The 20,675-nt window shown below is 40.7% G+C and overlaps 1 protein-coding gene across 3 annotated transcripts in view; it reads right to left on the bottom strand.

Annotated features, from left to right (window-relative positions):
- The window catches only part of RELN (reelin), a 294,861-nt gene that overhangs the window by 61,942 nt on the left and 212,244 nt on the right, over positions 1 to 20,675 (bottom strand). For all 3 annotated transcript variants that reach the window (XM_032996210.2, XM_032996211.2, XM_032996209.2), the window contains exons 23-30: positions 19,555 to 19,692; positions 18,722 to 18,908; positions 13,735 to 13,940; positions 10,652 to 10,823; positions 10,070 to 10,270; positions 7,696 to 7,931; positions 5,487 to 5,644; positions 4,350 to 4,557 (exon numbers count right to left, since the gene is read on the bottom strand). In XM_032996210.2, coding sequence (XP_032852101.2) covers positions 4,350 to 4,557; positions 5,487 to 5,644; positions 7,696 to 7,931; positions 10,070 to 10,270; positions 10,652 to 10,823; positions 13,735 to 13,940; positions 18,722 to 18,908; positions 19,555 to 19,692 — 1,506 coding nt within the window. The remainder of the gene's footprint in view (positions 1 to 4,349; positions 4,558 to 5,486; positions 5,645 to 7,695; positions 7,932 to 10,069; positions 10,271 to 10,651; positions 10,824 to 13,734; positions 13,941 to 18,721; positions 18,909 to 19,554; positions 19,693 to 20,675) is intronic.

Raw genomic sequence — 20,675 nt, 5'->3', positions numbered from 1 at the left:
GGGAGGAGGTAGAGATATCGGGAGCAGAACTGAGCCCGGGAAGAAGGGAGGGGTGGGGGGAAGGTGTTCTCAAGATGTGGCAATGCTTCTCACTGTCCTACTCTGTTATGTGTTGTTAGTGTCTGTAATAAATGTATGTTCTTTTTTTTCTTCCCCTAACGAGTCTGCCTTTTGCTCGTGATCATAAAAGGGGGATTTTCCCCCATCCCAGTCCTATCTCGGACCCCAAGCCTGTCTCTCTGTCCCTTCTCATTGCCAGAGGGGAAGGGAGAGAGAGGTGCTGCATTGTGGTTGGCTGCCAACCAGGCCTAAACCACGACAGGTGAATTTGCATCTCTGTGTGAATAAAGAAGGCTTGATTTGTCACTCAATAATTCCCCACAAGGATATCTCTTTTCGCTTTAGGGATGTGGTCCTAATTTGTAGTGACATCGGTAAAATCGCAGACAAGCCACAGGACCATGGCCAGAGCCAGTACGATGTAACAGAACTTGTTTCCCTCATCCACTGCTACATACACAATGTCATGATCCTCTTCTGATTCTAAACCCAAGCACACTCCAGTTCTGTTACTGAAATCAGTATCTTCTATCTGAGATGCTTTGTATATCCACAGGGACTAGAACAAGCCAGAATATACTTATCAGTCTCATTCATAATATAACCCCATAGATAGTTCAAGAACAGACAGGCTCACAATATTACACTAGACAGGTAGGTCCTATTGTTTGCTGCAGTGCTGTTGTCTGAGAAAGTATTCAGGCAATAAAACACTAGACAGTGGTCTCAGAGGTGATAAGATTTACAGTCCTATGATGAAATTCTCTTTTATGCTTGCCAAATGTAAAGATTGGTAAAAAGCAAAAACAAAAGACAAAAAAACCCCTTTCTGCAGAAGGCCGAATCAGCGCATCTGATCTGTAAGCATTTGACCCAGAACAGCTCTCTGGGATGGTTGCACAGTCATTAGCAACAGAGTCTGTAATGCAGACAGGAGCCAAGTCAGCTAACAAGACAGATGTCACTTCTTGGAAAAAAAAAAAAAAATATTCCATGGTTTTTATCTAGCTGCCAGGTAGGCAGTGTGTGCAAATGCTCTCACTGAACAGATAGTGAAGAGTGTCATAAGGGACAGGCCATCAAAATGGGAAGCAGTAGCTCATCAGTAACCAAAATGCATCCAGGTATCATATTGTCAGTCAGGAGGATGGAAATACTGCTGGTGAAATTGTGCCTTTGGCGCATTGGGCCATGTAAAAGGTAAGAGATGGAGAGACTCCAGGGGGTTTCTGAAATGTAGGGCAAAAAATGGTCTGGGTGAAAGGAATTTTGACACTTACAGCTCTCTTATTGCTATGGGACATTCTCCTAATGTCTGCAAAAAAAGTGTAGTCAATCATATAAAGGAATAAGGAGACAATAGGACAAACAAACCTAAGATTATGATAGCACTTAGCGTATATGCTAAACGTCAAGTGCTTGTTTATGATCATTGGTTTCAGGAAGCAAGCTTTCATTTTAAATGCTCATAGCATGACACCTGAGTTTGGTGGTGTGCTGTTGAGTGGCTCCCCTGAGCAGCACCGTGCACCTCCGGATGGCAAGTCTCAACCCCTTTGGATCAGAGAGAACCAGGAGCACCAAGCCCCCATGGACCCTGCTCTTCTGGGAAGAGAACAGTGAAGGGGAAAAGGGTCTTTGTACTTCTTACCAAAAAAAGAATCTTTAAATTTCTTACACAAAACTTACACTTTATATTCAAAAAACTGTAACTGAAACAAGATGATAGGGAACTTGCATAGGTAGGTCTGCAGGAATTCAGAATAAAAATAGAACTTTAATATCTTGCAATATTTTTCAATTTTTTGCTCCTCCATGCCTGATTTAATGAAACAAGATCTTAAAAGGTCTGGGAAAACACCATTAACCTGAAAAATAAGAAGCTTAAAAATCTACTGCAGGAGTTTCAGCCTTCCTATTCACAACCCTCAATCCACATATCTAATGGTATGACTTTCAAGGCATATTTCCCTGCTGTTTACTCAGTCATTGACACCACCTACACTCTCGCAACCCCCCCGCCTCAACCAAAAAACCCCCACAAAAATAGAAGATAACTGTGCAGGCGCTAAGATGACCCCTAGTAAGATAACTGAATTCAATGCAAGGCATTACTGAACACAAAAAGTAATACCAAAATGGGAAAAAGTGCTTCCCTCTAATCTCCTCTTTCAAGTGACATTAATTTTAGCTCTGATAACAGAAAAAAAATTATAGGCTGAGGAATTATTTTCTTTTTAGTGTATGAGTCTTTCAGTTAACCCCTCACTCACAAACAGTCTGCTTCTAGTAAAAAAAGACCCAGTTACTGTTACAGATGGTCTCAAACATTAAACCGGTTGCACCTGTTCTAAGCACGGTGTCTGAAGCTGAATGTCTAAGTTTTACATGGCCAACCCAGATTGCCTTATAATTAATGAAAAAAATACATGCTTCCAGACGACAAAACACTGGCCTTTGCTAGACCTGGTTTAAGGATGATTTGCATTGCCCTTTTGAAGCAGCTATTAACTCCTCTGAACATAAAAGCAGCCTGGGGCAATTGTTGTAGTCTAAGAAGCCCATGTTCTGCTCAAGTAGCATGAGGTAGATATTACTCTTGAGCACACATGTGGCTGAAGAAACCAAAAAATCAATGTTATTTGTGTTTGAGATGACTGGTGTGTTTGTTCTGTCTAGCAAACAGTCCACAGATGTGGCTTTGAGCTTGAATTGTTCAAAGAAGTTAAACTGCTCACTGTGATGCTACCAAAAAAAAAAAAAAAAAAAAGAGAAATGCTCGTTTATTTTGTCAAAATGATCAGTTGCAGCAGGAGAGCAGCTCACAGGCTGAGCAAGGGCTCAGAAGAGCAATCTTAGTTGCTCTTACCAGGTGTCTCTCTGGCCATATACTTTTTTGGGGCAGTTTTAAGACACCAGATGACCATGTCCTCATGCAATACAGAAGTAGTGATAGATTAAAAAAGTCAAGAAGGAGCATTGTTCGGTATTTTAAAACTTCTGGCTTTTAAAATGGTTCAAATGCTATAAAAATGGAAAGCTATAAAAGGCTGGCATTAAAAGTGGTTTCAAAGTAATCTTAAAGCTAAAGAAAATCCTTTCCTTTTATAAAAAGATTTATCTGGGAAGGTAGGAATAACTCAAAAATACTGTTTGAATATAGACTTCTTGATAATGTGGTTACTTCCAATATTATGCTTCACAGGATTAATAACATGAGATTTAAAAATACAGTGGAACAGAAGTGCTCAGATCTTTCCAGAGTTCCAGTGCAAACATGTGCTTGTCCAAAGCATATGTCAAACAATTAATTGATTTAATTATTAAATAATTCACATAATTATATAAATCATTCACATATTTGTCATACAGACAGGGGACAGAGGAAAGGCAGCTGGTGCTGAGCTGCTTGGTGCCAGGGAGCAGCTAAGGATGTTCCTGAATCCACAGCACCCATACTGCCCCAAGGAGCACCACTTGCCCAAGCTGGAGAGCAGCAGCAGGAACTTGTGGCCAATCTCTGTTGGGTGATCTCACAAATTAAATAACGCAGCAAATCATGACATCACTTACTCTTGGAGCAGTATTTTTCAGGAAAAATGTGTTTTATTAAGCTAACTGATATAATTGTAGGGTGGGCAAGGTTTCAGATGTATGATCCCTTATGGGACTGGACAAAGCAGTAGCAAACTCCAGGCTAAATAATGGTTAGAATTAACAGCCTTTTCTTTATCCTAATTACATTAATGTGAGAAAATGTGAGAGAAAAAGGATAACTGATACCAGTGGAGCAGGATTCAGTGGTAGCAGGGAGAGAGGTGAAGACATTCTGTTTTTTTTACACTTCTGACAAGTGGACTAATTCACAACATCTGGCAAGAAAATGACAGCTCATTGCTATGCCATCATCATGCCTGCAATTCAATACAGTCAGGGGAAAGGGAGTTTTTCTGCCTGGCTATGGGCAGTCTTAGATTTTGTGCAGTCTCAAGACCATGTCTTCTGCCTGTCCATCTAGAATACAATGCAAACTATCTTCTCAGAAGTATAAAGAATTCATATTTTTTTATGCTGCTATTCCATTGCTCCTAACCTAAGTGTTGTCTCTCAAGAAAAGAAAATGCCATACCAGAATGAACAAAAAGTAATTTTTCTACCTTTAAAATTTCTTGTACAGGTTGCGATTGCCAGAAAAATATTTCCCACCTTCTCACATCTACACTTGTAATATCAGAGAGGAGACAACATGAATACACAAACAATTGTGAGGAGCAGCACTGAGGACTGACCTGATATTTGTTGTGTCCAGGGGAACAGTCCTTGCCTCCCTTTTGCCAGGTCCATTGAAGTACAGAGATTTTCCATCGCTGAGCACACCACAGCCTGTCCCAACCTGACCTCCTGTTATCTTGTACCAGAGAGGGCTTAGCTTCCTCTCAAACCTGTCGAACATCTCACTGTGATTAGGCACATTAGACACACAGGTTCCATGTGATGCTTCGAAAAAAAAAAAAAAAAGAAAATATGGGAGATGTTTTGGTGAAACTGTGCTGAATAGAGTAAAGGTCAGATACATTACATTGGCAGATGGTTCTGTTGCATCCACATATGAGAAGGTACTGGGCTTCTCTAAGAAAATGCCCTGATGACAGGATTGTACCTTTTTAAACCCGCTTTACAAATCTTCATAGGTAGAGTAAGCCCTCTTCCTCTAAACTCTAAGATGACTTATTTCACTAGGTGAAAAACAGCTGTGCTTTATGTTGATAAGGCATTTTATTTAAACAGAAAAATATTATCCTTTTATTTAGTTTTAAACAAATTGAACAAATGATGTTAGCTTATTGCTTTGTTGGTACAGAGGGTTGAAAAGAGTGCAGCATGCAACTGGTTGTGTCAACCACTGTTGTTTTTTTTTTTTTGTTTTTGTTTTTTTTTTTTTGGGGGGGGAGGGGGTTGTATTTCAGCATAAAAGCCCCTGAAACCACAAGTGAGCAGAATTTTTCACAGAAGAGCCTGTCAGAACATATGTTCCCTCCTGGTCCCATGCCATCTAATGGCCAGGGGACTTAAAAACAGCAGCAATATTTTTGAAGATGGTCCAAAGGCTTTTAAGCAGACTTTTTAGTTTATAATATTCTATTTTTTTTTTCTCTTTTATCGCTAGTCCCTTCCCATTCATACAGATCGTGATGTTCAAAGACTGTGGTTGCCAGAAACATCACTGGTGTCCGCTGCCTTCAGCTGCTCTGTTTTGCCTGTGCTGAATTTTATTTAACAAAATAAAAATATTCTTGCTGGCAGCCAATGGAGTTTATGTCATCATATGTTTTTCCAGATATCAGAGAAGAAATTCAAGATGCTAGATTTGCAACTTTAACTCAACCAATGCTCACTGGAATCCTACCTAAAAAGGGTTGTCTTACCTGTATAGCCCAGGTCACAGAAGCAGACCCCCGAGACGCAGTCCCCGTGACCGTTGCAGTAGTTGGGGCAAGGCTCAGAAATGTAAACACCGTCTAAGCCAAAGGGAGGCACGCTCTTGTGGGAGCTGCTCTCCTGGATCCAGCGGAATCGAGTCTTACTGCAGAGAAACAACAACAAAGGGCATGGTATTACTACTCTCAGCTTCAATATCTACTGGTCCTTGTTTAAGATTAAAAGGAACTTTTCCTAAATTAGCCATTTACAAATAAGATGCAAATCAATGCCTGGAAAATATTTCTGACATCCTACATTTCATGCAACTTCACTTAAGGATATTTTTTCCAGATTTTTTGGATGTATTTTGACCTCTATTTTTCTGGATGTTATGCAACAGTGTGATGCAAAGAACAGATACATGGTTTTATCAACAAGAGTGAATGATCAGACATGACGCTGAAGATGCCTTTCCAACCTGAACTGCTAATTACATATTAAAATCCCAGAACTCCATTTCTTACAGTACTTATGAAAGGAATTCAGTAATGGCAGAGTATTAAGGGACTGTATAATTTTGAGTAAAAAAGATTCAGGTGATTTGGATACAAGAAAAATCATCCACTTTCTAAAATTAATAGCAAAAAATATGTCCTACAGGACATGTGGACAGAATTACTAAGTTTTTATTCTTGGATGACAACATGGAATTCCTGGAAAACAGTGACCTAATCCTTAATTTGTATAACTGAAACTGCTCCAGGGACTTCAGTGAGCCTACACTAAGTTACTGCAGCTGACCCACTGCATAGGAAATTTGTTGAAGAAAAAATATTTTGGATATTAATTTTTATTCTTTAACTTTTAGTTGAATCATTTTATAGGAGCTCTAGAGAGGGCAACAAATTTAAAATCTCATTGCCAATCCAATGGATTAACTAAAATCCTCCTTGCTACCCTTCATTAAATGTAATGAACCTTTTTTTTTTTTCTGCTATGCACTGAAATTTGGAAGGTAAGCGATCATCATGCTCATGCTCTGTACCAACTGGTGAAATGGGATGCTGTCTGGATAACTCACGAACCATGATTTCCAAAATGACCCACAATTAATTCAGTTTTCAACATGCTGAGACCCTCATTGTATGCACAATACTTACATAGTTAATGTATTAGCATGAGCATCTTATTCCTGATCACATTACTGAACATAATGCCAAACAGATTGCTGCTATTGATTCTGCACGGCTTGTTTTGGGTAAATCAAATCAGCTGGTGTCAGATCTGTGCAATTTGACACCTGCTTTTATTGGCTAATTACTAAGAAAAGACAAACTTGTTACGGTACATGCTGCTATTTCAACTCCTTGCGGCAAAGGCACCGGATCCCTTGCTACACAATATGCCACATACTCAAAATCAGTGCTGGGGCTTGAGGATGAAGAGCTGGCGGCAGGAGGATGGGGCTGAAACCCTGGGGCAGCACTAGAGAAGCTCTCCGGGAGCAGGGGGGCAGCAGGAGCACGGCCAGGGCTCAGGGCCGGCTGCGCTGGCAGCAAGTCAGACCAGGGAGGTTTGCCGAGGGGTTAGATAGAGAGCAAGGGGAGCAAGAAGCTTCAGCCAGAACCCAGTGAGATTCATGAGAAAAGCCTCCTGATTTCAAGGATTATTTGCATCTTCCGCCATCTGATATTTTTGCAGCCGTATTAACCCGATGCTGAGGTTGTGCTTGTGGATGAGCACACCCAACAGTCTTCCTTCCTTTGGTTTCGGCTGTCCCAGCTGCCTTCAATGACACAGCACATTATGCAGCAGCTCAAACACCCTTCTAGGGTACCTTTGCCCAGTGGTAACTGTAAAATTAATTCTGTTCAAATGGCTTATTTGATTCAAGTGACTTATCAAACTCTTGCTGATGCCTCTGACCTAACTGATATGTGTAAAGACAGACAGCACCATGACGAAGAGACTGGTGTAAAATTAAAATTTTCTAGGTTCCTTGTTGCTTTGTAATTTAATTTTATACACCCTTCTGACACTTGTAAACTGGAAAGCTTCTCCCTGTTTTGGAGAGCACAGTCTATTTTTCCCAGATCTGCTGATTTTTAACACCACTTTTATTCACAGCTTGCAACTTTTTCCTGATGTAGCATCAAAGAGGAGACAGCTAATTCATGGTTACCACTGGTATCACTGGTTTACAATGTACAGTACCTGGCTGCAAGTGACCTGGGGATAACAATAGTAATTCTTGTCCAGTCCTCAAAGTCTCCTGTGTGATACACGGTTGGCTCGCTCAGCTCCCGGGAGCTTCCCTCACATCCTTTCGTGCCTGGAGATGCAGGGTAGCAGCCCTCCTTCACGAGTGACCAGAACAACCCAGCGTCGTGTGAGTACTGAAGCTGAACGGGAGCAGAGCTGCTGTACTGGTTGGTGCAACCAATGTTCAGCTGCAAAAGAGCAGAGCGTCAGATACAAGCTGAAGAAACCTGCTCTGTTATCGGTATTTATTGGCTGAAAACCACCTTTGACTTTTTGTTTTGGGAGGCTTAGCATTCTGAACACTTGCTTTGAACGCTGATGGCAAACAGCGACTGATGCTCAGAGTCTGTTTCCTACGTGTATATCACATTTCTCAATAAAAATTCTCACTATCCCTTGCTTAAGGTTGCTGGGTTCAGCACACCAAAATGTGCAAAGAATTTTTCAAAGGTCCTGGTACATAGCAGGCCACAAAGAGCAAAATCTGTGCCGGCACCCAGATGCCCAGGAGGAATGGGAAGAGCTGCACCCTCTGAGACTCATCCCATCTGCAGTCCACCCAACGTGCCCAGAGAATCAGCCTGACTCCCTGGTCCCCCTGCCCCGGGCTGCGAGCCCTGACCAAAGCCTAATCATGGGCCTCACAAGAAAAATGTCTTAGAGTTGGCACTGCAGCTTAGGCCCCCAGAATAGAGCAAAACTGGATGAGGTAGAAAAATGTATATTAAAATGTGAAATGAGAAAGTAACCAAGACAAAAATCAACTGCTGATTTGAAGTTTTCAGTTTCATTTTTCAAGCTATCAGAAAAATATTAGTTTTCATTATTTTATTGCAGAAATTCTACTGGAGTTGTAGAATATAAAATGTAAACCAAAATCATTCATGTAAAATGAAATAATTTTGACAAATTACTGTCTTTGAGCTTATCAATGCAAAATTATTCCAGGCAGCTATTTAAAATGGAAATTTCACAAACTCAGGAAAGCATTTAACCATATGTTTAAAATTAAAGCATGCAAATAGGAGTAACACATTTATGTGCAGGCCAATTTAAAAGCTTTCCAAAAAAGAGAGGAGTATAAATTCTGGCCTTAAATAAGAGACTTTATAAAGAAGAACTCACTGTTCTCTGACACATGTTGTTTATGCTTTGTATTTTTATGTTACATTGCCAAGTGTTTCAGGGATGAAAGGTACATGAAATATTTTTAAGTATTGCTTTTTTAGACAAAACAATTATTGAAATGCTGTTGATCATCAAACCTACGGAATGGAGACTTTGTCGCTGAAGTAGAAGAAAGTGGTGAAGAAGCAAATAGCATATTTTCAGGCTAAACAGTATTTATATATTGAAATATTTTTGGGTTTTATACAATTTAAAGTATAAAACCACAAGCAATACTCACTCAGAAATTGTACTTCAATCCTCAGTTTGTACAGCATTTCATTAGCATAACTTTTAGATGAAATGAGATTATTTTACAAATCCCATTATTTCTAACTAACTTTCCTATTTATAGAACTGTGGGAATTATATTTGAAAAGCTGCCTGTAAACATCTGATCTCTTTAATAATTCCACTTGTAAATTATTCAGTGTCTGTATCCACCAATTATGTAAGGACCATGTATTTGTGGTGAGCTCATTAAAATTGCATTGCAACCAACCTCCAGAATTCACCAATGGGATTTCATTATAAACTCAATAAAATTTTGATTAGGGTTCAGAAACAAGAGCTTGTCAAAGCAAATATTCTTTCTTTGGAGCCCATATTCTGATGTATTGTCAGACCACTGAAATTTTTGTAAGGCCTTTAAAGAAGAGAATGCTAATTGGAGCCTATATTCATTGACACAATAAAAGTAAATTATATGAAGAAGCCATGCTGGAGTACAGAGCAGCTTGTAAGTCCTTAAATAGTTTAAAATACAAAAAATGTACACAAACCACATTGAAGCTTTTGTAGTCAAGGAACCCCAGATGTGGTAAACCCTTTTTCCCTTGACAGTGCAGTAGCATTTCCTAGTACTGACTTGAATATGACAGTCACTTCAGCCCACTTCTGAAACGTGTTGAAAAACAACAAGATTTAAAACTTCTCCAGAGGGGTAAAAAAGCTCCCCTGCACCAAGGTTTTGTCTATCCTTTTAGTAAGCAGCACGATATTTTATGCTGTATGAATTCATACTTGTGCTCTTCACATCTTTTTATGCAGTGGTATAATTTATCACCTTGTTTTGAACTGAGGCCCCAGTGACATCTTGCAAGTATTGATTAAGGGCAGTTTTACTGATATTCTGCAGGGATTTATGTTTAAGGAATACCTTGAACTGCAGGACGTATCCAGGCTTCAGAGTTAAATCTCGAGTCACTGCAAACCGGTCTCCATCTGATTTACCAAAAAGCATGGCAGAAGGGGTGGCAGAGCAGAAACTTTCATTTTTGGTCATCCCTTCATTGGCCAACATTAACCATACGCTCAGCTGGTTCATTGGGTAATCAAATGCTGGCTTTTCATAAAAGTTCTGTTAGAAATTAAAAGAAAATTAACAACAAGTACTACCACCTTGCACTGTGACTTCAGAATAATTCCCAGGATTATCAACTTTCAAATTTGCAATTTGTGTTTTCTGTCATTTTCAAAAAATTGTAATTTCCAAAATTTCTGTCTTGACTTTTTGAGGAGATACATAATTACATCCTCTCTCACAAAGATTAGGAGCCTGATGGTTTTGTGATAAAACCCAGGTTATTCCCACTCAGAAAGACACAGCTGCAAACACTATAGCTGTTTCTTTAAATATGCCCAATATTTTCAAACAAAATTATATTCAAAGGAAAGTCTACTAACAGAGAGGATGGTTCCTGTTTTGTAGGGATGCCCACAGCCTGCTCTTGCTTATTACCTGTGGTAAAGTGGGATTAACAACAGGAATGATGTGCTTCTGCTTCTCTGACAAAATGATGATGTCATCGATGGCCCACTGGTCATACCCTTCTCCTGAAAACACGGGCTGCCACCAGCGAAACCTGGTGCAAGGTGTCTTGGCTGCAGCCGGCAGCTCCAGATAGACAAACCTGAAGAACATAAATTCAGAACTTTAGGGAACACAGTTTGTAAAGAAATGGGAAAAATGCAACAGAACAGGGAAAAGAGGCAGGAAAGCCAGTATCTATCTTACATGTAGAAGTCCTCAGAAAACTTCTATGTATATGGATATTTATTTATATTATACACTGCATATCAAGAAGCCTTCTTTGTCCTTCTTGTCTGTGGAAAATGTGAACTCTTTAAGACGATGGCTATTTTTTTACTCTCTGTTACTATATTGCCTAGCACAATAATGAACTGATTTGAACTCTTCAGCTTTGAATTAAACTGTTCAGTTGATCCATGTTCAGCAAGTCTTAACGTTCTTCTGGTGCCAGCAAGTAATAGTGAAATATGTTGGCAAAATTAATTTCTCATTCTCTTCTGCTGGTTGGGCCAATTTGTAGACAAAAGCATCATTCTATTACAATGCAATAGATTAGCAGAGTTTTCTGCTGTGGATAAAAATATTCCAGCCCTCCTATATCAATCTTCATAAAAGAACTTTAAGTCTTCTCAGATAGTTTGCTTTATGTTCATCTTAGGAAACACCTTACAAAAATTATGTTAAATAAAAGTTAAAGTTTCAAACCTAATCATACTTATGTTAAAAAGTACAATAATTAGTTACTTTTTCAGTCCTATTTCAGACAGCTTATATGTATACATTTATACATACATTCCTTTCAGTGTTCTTTATACCACGTTATTTTGTATTACAGACCCTGATTTACTTACTGGTTAGGCAGAGAGAAGTGGAGGAATTTTTCAGGGCTACAGGGAACCTTCTATTCCAGATGTTTTCTAGATTTATGTGTTGGAAAATAAGGAATTGCAAAATAAGATCTGGACCTCATTCGAAGTGGCAGAAAAATAAATATGCATGGCTATATTCAGTAAGGACCATCGCTCTCGGTTAGTCAGAGGGGCAAATGTTTGTCTAAAAATAATGTATTGGATAGTCTGGTGATGAAGGTTTCAGTATGTAGCTTCTTCGTTGGATGTGTCCTGTCATGTCGAAAAAGTAGAGGCTAAACCACCTGCCTAGTGGATAAAGGGAAGGTGGTGGATGTAGTTTTTCTGGATTTTAGTAAGGCTTTTGATACTGTCCCTCACAGCATCCTTATGGACAAGTTGTCCAGCTGTAGGATGAGCAGGTTCACAGTGCTCTGGGTGAAGAAATGGCTGAAGGGCAGAGCTCAAAGGGTTGTGGTGAATGGGCCTACATCTGGTTGGCGACCAGTCACCAGCAGTGCTCCTCAGGGTTCAATTCTAGGGCCACTCTTGTTTAATAAATTTATCAATGATCTGGATGCAGGAGTTGAATGCACTGTTAGCAAGTTTGCTGATGATACCAAACTTGGAGGTGCTGTTGACTCTCTTGAGGGACAAGAGGCCTTGCAGAGGGATCTAGACAGATTGGAGAATTGGGCTATGATTAGTGGGATGAAATTTAAGAAGTCAAAATGCTGGATTCTGCAACTAGGATGGAGCAATGCTGGGCACAAGTATAAAATGGGAGAGGAGTGGCTGGAAAAGAGCCCTGCAGAAAGGAGTCTGGGGGTGCTGGTTGACAGCAGGCTCAACATGAGTCATCAGTGTGTCCTGGTAGCCAAAAGGGCAAACCACCTCCTGGGGTGCATCAAATACAGCATAACCAGCTGGGCAAAAGAGGGTTATCCCATTGGCTTCAGCATTGGTGCGGCCTCACTGTGAGTACTGTATGCAGTTCTGGGCCCCACAATTTAAGAAGGGTGTGAAGGTCCTTGAAAGTGTCCAGAGGTGAGCAACAAAGCCGGAGAAAGGTCCAGTAGGAGTGTCCTAATAGGAGTGGCCAAGGACTTTGGGCTTGTCTAGTTTGGAGAAAAGGAGGCTGAGGGGTGACCTCATTGCTCTCTACAGCTTCCTGAAGAGGACAAGTGGAGAGGGAGGTGCTGAGCTCTTCTCTCCAGTATCCAGTGAGAGAATGTGTGGGAATAGTTCAAAGCTGCACCAAGGGAGGTTCAGACTGGACATTAGGAAACATATCTGTATTGAGAGGGTGGTCAAACACTGGAACAGGCTTCCTAGAGAGGTGGTTGATGCCCCAAGCCTGTTAGTGTTTAACAGGCATTTAGACAATGCCCTTAACAACATGCTTTAAATTTTGGTCAGCCCTGAAGTGGTCATACAGTTGGATTAGATGAACATTGTAGATCCCTTCTAACTGAAATAGTCTATTTTATTCTATTATAAACAAAGATCAATGGGTTTATACTTCCAAGTGCCTAGATCACCTTTAGAAAAGGACATTTTGCTGAGTTACAGAAGTCCTTCTGAAAACATTGTTCATTGCAATGCAAAATGACAAGATGGAAGGATAAAATTATTTACATATTGAATGACATGAACTACAGGCAGTAGAAATCATGTTAATACAGATGCAGAAAAATGTAATTTAAATTTTCACTGACAAGAAAATTTGAAATGCTGAACATGATTTCTTCTCCTTAAATATTTCTTTAAAGGAGTTTTTGTTGTATATGACATTAATACATGTTCATTAGATCTGAAACCAGAGTCAGAGGAAATGGCAGATTTCTACAGCTCTTTTGGGCAAGTTCTATATTTGTTTGCTAATATTTTTCAGATATTAACATTTTACTCATGTTTCACATGGGAGGTGAGTGATTGGAAACTTTATATTTTACTTCAGTTTTTTTAAGGCCCACTTTCATTAGATTTTTCCTTCCTAGTGACAGGATTTTAATGTGGCAGCCTGGAAAAGCTTCCATATAATGATGGCTTTCAAGCATTATAACTTGAAAATATTATTCATGCTTTCATAAATTGAGAAATATATATTTTTTTTTTTAAAGAGCTCATGCAGTTTGGATTTAATTTAGACCAAAATTATACCTCGGTTTGCTGAAGTCAGAGAAATACATTTCTGCTAGTAGCTGCCAGTTGATACCGCCATTATTGCTGTACTGCAGCAGCACACCTTCTTCTCTGCTGTCTGGTTTATTGCATGAAGAACTGTCTCCTCCTATCTGGATGTAAAACTGGACAAAATCCACCCAGGTTGTGTCCAAATTCCAGCTTACCAACTGTCTTTTTCCAGCCTACAATACAAAGAACAGAGAGGCAATAATAATATTAAATATGACACCTTCACTATGAATAGACATATTTAAAGTTCAACAAAGATGAATATTGCACAGAAAATTGAACAACACAAATGACATTGTGTTAACATGACATTTTTTTGCCCTGCAGACAATGATTCTGCTTGGCCATCACTTGTGTCTTAATCACCCTGGTGTAATCCCACAAGAATTTTTATGATTAGATTTCAACACGCAATGTGACTTCACAACACAATTTCCTCACTATTTCATCTCATTCCTTCAAGGTCCCAAGTACATTCAGAAGACAAAGGGCAAGCACTAGCTATCCTAATTCAACTGTGGCTAAATTTTCAAGTGTTCAGCTTTTTAATGACAAAGTGTAAAGCAGTAAAAGGACATTTCTAAAGTCTCATTTCCCCAGTCAAATCCTGCACTGTATAGGGTTACCCGATCATCTGAAATTACAGCCTCTATATTACCTGCTGTTTGAAGCCCATCTCCTACACAAGAAAAATGGAGTAGCATTTTCTCTTCGTGCTTCACCTGAGTAGGTTCTGTTTCTACACAAACCTGTACTCTTTTCCTAATAAGTATGGTAAATCAGGAGTATCTCAACTGAAACCTGTGGATTCGTTTTCAGGTTTACCTAAGCATAGCTCAGAGAAAAAAATAGCTTCATAAAATTTAGTGAACAGCTTTTCCAAGTATGTTTTTAAGTTCTAGGAGGAAACAGCTCTTGGATGTCTGTGCTGTGGTCAACATGATCACTCTGTGCATGTTGGCAAAGGAAGACAGAGCATATTCAACTAAAAAAAAACGTTTAAGGTTTAAGAGCCTTTTATTGTAACTGGAATTATCCTGTTCCCCTCTTCCCCTTGTGTCCTGGTGCTTGCAGCTGAGCTTGTGGGCTTGCACATCAACAAGCCTACAAGGTGCTGATATATGATATGAAGCTGCCTGTGGTGACGCAGGACATGGGATGAGAGCAGTGTCCCAGCAGAGGTGACCCCCCATGCCCCATGCCTGGCACAGCCCTGCCCCAGCACAGCATTGTGCCACCACAAACTTTTATAGGTAGGACAAAGTCAGATACGTGCAGTTGGAGGGAGGATGCAGAAATCAGATTTCTGCATTCATTAAAAGTAGCTGCAACCTGGCACCACTTCCCGAAATGGAGTGGAACTGGCAACAGGCCTACTGTTTCTAATTCCCTAAAAAATCATGGGTTCCTGTCCATCTCCAAGCATAAAAAGGTATCAAAAAGGAAAATCTGGGGTAAGTTATAAAATGATGCCTATGTTTTAAGTAATATTTATGTTTTTTCTCTGTCTCACATTCATGATCCTGCAGACACATTTCCAGACAATTTTGAGATAAGCAAGTGATGTGATATAGCTGGACATAAGTAACAAAATTTATGAGATGAAATTTAAAATATCGTGTTTTTTAGTAAGATGATAAATGAATTTAAAACCTGTTTCACTCATCACGTCTTTCCTCTTTCTACCCCGTTCAGGGTAAATTCACACAGATAAATGCCTATAGCTTTCTTTCTCAGAACATTTCACTTTGATATTGTTACAGCCTGGTCCATAGCTCACTTGTAGACTCTACCAAATAGGCCACATCACACTGCTAGACTAATTTTTGGAAGCTGAATGCTTGTGTTTTTGAAACTTGCTTAGCTTGCACCAGTGATGACAACTAAAACCTCTTGTGCTGGGTTTCTGTGGTAGGGACTTTGGTAGTGAGGGAGGGGGCTACAGCAGTGGCCCCTGTGAGAAGTTACTCAAAAGCTCCCCTGGCCCCAAGTCAGACCCACCTCTGGCCAGGGCCGAACTAATCAGCAATGGTGGCTGCACCTCTGCAAGAATGTATTTAAGAAGGGGAACCGGAGAGTAGGGTGGGACTTGTGAGGAGGAGCTGAGAGAAGGATGAACACCCAGGTCAGTTGAAGAAAGGAGGAGGAAGGTGGGGAGGTGTGCCAGAGCAGAGACCCCTGTATCCCATGGTGAGACAGCAGGGCTGCTCACTTTGCCACCCACAGAGGTCTGCGGTGGAACAGAGGCTGACCTGAAGCCTGTGGAAGAGCCCACACCAGAGAGGCGTCTGTGCTTAAAGGAAGCCAGGAATCTGAGGGGAGAAGAAGTCCTCACTGTTGTGGTCTGGCACTGGGAGGACTGCAACACATGGGAGTGACCCATGCCAGAGCAGCATGGGAATGGCTGCATCCCATGGAAAGGACTCACAATGGGGGAAGGTTAATGAAGGACTGTCTCCAGTGATAGGGAGCCACATGGAGCAGGGGGGGGATGTACGGCTTTCACCCCGTCTCCCGAGGAGGAAGGAGTGGCAAGCTGACTGTAGCCCCCATCCCCTGCTCCCTGCGCCGCTGGGCAAGGAGGTAGAGAGACTGGGAGCAGTGCTGAGCCCGGGAAGAAGGGAGGGATGAGGGGAGGTGGTTTTTGGATGTGGTGGTGCTTCTCACCGTCCCACCTTGTCTGTTAGTGTTGTCTTTTTAGTGTTTGAATTAAAGTGATGTTGTTTTTCCTTCCCCTAACAAGTCTGTCTTTTGCTCATGATGGTAGTGGGTTAACCACCCTTCCCTGTCCTTATCTTGATTCTCAAGCCTTTTTCCCTTATTTTCTCCTTCCCATTCCTGACAGGAAAGGGGTGAGTGAACATTTGCGTAGTGCTCAGTTGCCCTCTGGGCTCAAACCCCAACACTCGTGAAGAATCTTTTGACCTTCAAAAAGCTCATTTAGGACACAATCATATTTACTTGGTCTTGAATTATGCCTGCTGTTTTGGTTTATTTGGTGGTTTATCCCCAGCTGAGCAAAGCCCTCCTGGGTAGTGCTGTGAAAGTGAAATGGGCTGAGTCCTGGACGCAGCCCCAAGCTTCCTGGTGAAGACCCACATGGCTAATATTGGCCAAGGTGACACTGATAATCTCTTGGTAGTTTGCTTTCACAGCTTCATTTGAAGACCCATGGGATTTGAAATCATCAACATCAAATCAAATTAGTAACAGATAATAAATACGCAAACACCATTCCTGCCCCATGGGCAGGTATGTCCGGGCTGGCTGAGGGTACCCAATGTATTGGCCTATAATGAGTCAAGCTCTGGTTGTAAAACTATTCCAGGTGGGTTTTCAATATCTACACCCCACAGTATCTCTGCCTGACAAAGGGTTAACCACAGAACCAGGTTAATTGAGAAAGGGCACTAGTAACATAAAACCTCAGAGGAATTGCAGGGGCTAATTGAAAGAGCTCTGTATTGTGAACACACCTACAATTGATTAAAATGAGTTGTAAAACAAAAGATAGAGGGTTGGCAGAACAAAGCCAGCATTAATTCTGGTAGCAGTAATTGATTATGGCAGTAAACATTAGACATTCAAATAAAAAGTGGCTATCTGAGCAAATTAAAAGAAATGGAGCCTCTGAATATGAGCTCCCAAAACAATACAGAACTGTTGGGCAACTATAAAATAATTTTTTATTATCTACCAGCATGACCACTAGATGCCTTGAAAAAGATCTAAACAGAAATTAAATAAACCACCTTCTGTTGATGGCACACAGACTGCTACTACTCAAGAAATGAATGATAACCTAACCCTTAGAGATCAATAGAAAGAAGCCAAGAATTTCTAAATGAGTTTTTCACTCCTCCTTAGCAGAAATCAGAAGAAAGATCATAGCAGGTTAAATCTAATTTAGCAAACTACTTTTGAGAAATTCAGCATAAGGAACTGAGCCAGAAGGAATAACATCTAACAGAGAAGACAATTATATAAAAAAATCCAATTATCACAATTAGCTAGTTATACTGATTGGTCTATTATGAAATTTTCAGAGCAGAGCTGCATTTGCAGGGGAGCTGGATCTGAGACTATGTAGGAGTGCTGAAAATTATTTGATGGGTTAGATTTTTGTAATGAGGTAAACAACACACAATTACACAGTGTTGCATATTGGGTTATTCTTCTGGGACTAATCTGGCTTTCATGACAGCAGTGGCAGTTTGATCAAACCTTTGAAAGAGAAGCACATAGCTGCATTTATACTCTTCTTTTCAATTAAGAACAAAACGAAACCCAGTACTAGACCAGAGGAGCAACAATAAAAAATAATCTGTGATTACAACCCATAATCTTACATCTGGTCATAAAGACCTCTTTTCATTTTAGTTATAATTGCTATCAATTAGCAGAATTCCCTGTATCTCTTTCCTGCTCTATTATTTTTGTCTGCAAAGCATCCAAGTTATATGAAATAGTATCCTCCTACAGGCTAACCACTTTCTAAAAGTTGGGGGTGTGTGGGGGGGTGTTGTTTCACTAGTTTTGTTCCTGTGACCTCAAATTAGGCTGCTTGTCCCCTGCAACGCCAACCTTTCTCCATCCCTCACCCAGAACAGAACAGAACAAATGATTGGGAGCTGTTGAATGCTGATAAAGAACTGAGTGTTAAAACAGAAAATGCACAATTAGGACAGTATGAATGTACATACTTCCAAGCACAATGGAGATTTACTTCTTTCCATTACAGCTGTTTTTTCTTTAATACATAATGCACATGTCTTTCCCTTTCTCTTTTGATTGCTTTGTTCTTTACCTGCAGAGCACAGCTGTGATGTTTAATGTACTTCTCATACTGCATGCTGCTTTCTGCCACCTTCCTTTTTGTTGCCACAGAACAACATCATGCTCCATTCAAACCTGTAGTACATGCCCTTCTCGGTCTCCCATCCCTCATTAGTACCTTGTTGAAGTAGAGTGAGGAGCCAGATGAGATGACCCCACAGCCTTCTTCAGGCTTGACTACCTCTCCCCCAATAATTTCCTGCCACTCTGTCTTCAGGCTGTCTGAGTTCTCAAAATCAGACATGACAGTTGAAGGAAGAGGATTTTCAGGCTGACATTCAGTACCCCGAAACCCTGAGTCACACCTGGAAGGAAGCACAAACATAGGAAGCTTTTAAAGACTCTATTTGACACTGACCTTTTAAAATTAGATGTGAAATAACAAATCAATCTGGGATTGGAATTTTTGGTCCTGGAAATAAATTTATATCTTGATTCTGGATACAATAATTTTTGATCCTGGAAACAAATGTATATTTTATTTCTAAAAAAAACCCCTGTGGAATCTAGAAAAGTTTGAAGCTGGCAGACAGTTGTCTGTGCCCTTGGTATTGCACCCGGTCTGACAGCAGCTGCCAGGCAGTGCTGAGCAGCTGGTCCCTGGTGTCCCTCCGACCCAGAGAAACAGGTCCAGCACTGATCTGATCCCTGGGGTCCTTGTGCAAAGGGCTGGAGGGGGTCACAAAACCACCTACAACAGCGCAGTCCTGTGCCACTGAAAGATCCTCCAATGCCTGGACTTGCAAAAGGTATAAGTTCTTGGACAGAGGGATTGGAGCAACCAGCTGTTAATGTTGATTGAATGGTCTAATCCTCCATAGTGCTTTTATTTTTTAATGTTTAATCTAAAAATAAGAACAACAGCAAAAAAAAAGAAAAAGTATGCAAAATAATAGGACACCTGAAGTATCAGGAAACCATTGTTAAGAGGAAATGGAAAATGCTTTATACCTGCAAATGCCGTGGTCGCACCAGCCGTGTCCGCTGCACATGTTGGGACACTGCTGTCCGATGTAGATGTTGTCTAAGGCCCACTCGTCTTGGGCTGTGTAGTAGCACTGACTCCAGCGAAAACGTGTGGCACTGGACCTTAAAACCAATAACAACGCTTTAATTTGTGATTCTGTACAGAACTGTAGGAAAAAAGATAAAATGCAACTATAAAAAATACAGTAAGTTGGTATCACAGTCACAGCCCAGCCTGCTAAAACTGACACAGCCAAAGACAGATTTTTGTAAATGAACTTTCTAGATGATGCCACTTGCTGCACAGGACTATATAATGGCCTTTCCAGTCATTAATGACATTTCCAAGGAAGGCTGACATCCACCACACTCAAAAACCAAGGCTGGAGAAGAAAATGAATCATGAGAAGAGTAATTTTTATTGCCATTGAGCTTTTTCCAAGCTGCCCTGACAACCTGTCCACATCCAACAGGTAGCAGGTGTTGGCTAGTGGCAGCTCCTGTCTGGTGGGTGCAGGGACCCTCTATTCCATTCTCATGCCAGAATGAGATTAAGAAAAATATATTGCATGTGAAGTGAAACAAAGATGGGAAATCATTCATTGTGATGGAGCAAAAGGGGCTGCGGCAGCTCTGTGATGGGTGTGGGGAAAAAAGGGAGGTGGGGGCAATGTGGGTGCTGAGGCTGGGTCACAGAGTTGTGGAGGGGATGGACAGGGAAAGCAAGGCTGACTGTGGAGAATTTAAAATCAGGCTTTAAATTGTGGCAGGCCTGTGCATGGCCAAGGGTTGACTGAGTGGGCTGAGAACAAGAAGCGGGAGGTTCCTACATGAAGTAGGAGCTTCTTTTCTATCTTGTTTCTGAGCCATATGTTACGTTATGATGGCATGCGATATAATGCTGTTAATCTAACATAAAAAGCCCTTCCCCCACCATCAAAAGTTTATGTAGAATAAGGACTATTAAAATGAATATTGTAAAGGTGGCTGAGCCACCTGCTCAAATGTATGGAAGTGAAAAAATGGATAGAAGTGGCCTATGCAGGCAAAATGGACAGTATGGCAGAGCAGTTAGCCATCCAGTCACATACTAGAAGCATACAAAC

This window comes from Tyto alba, unplaced genomic scaffold (genome assembly GCF_018691265.1).
Source record: "Tyto alba isolate M040663 unplaced genomic scaffold, T.alba_DEE_v4.0 Super-Scaffold_2, whole genome shotgun sequence".
NCBI lineage: Eukaryota > Metazoa > Chordata > Aves > Strigiformes > Tytonidae > Tyto > Tyto alba.
This window is presented reverse-complemented; position numbering and strand designations above follow the sequence as displayed.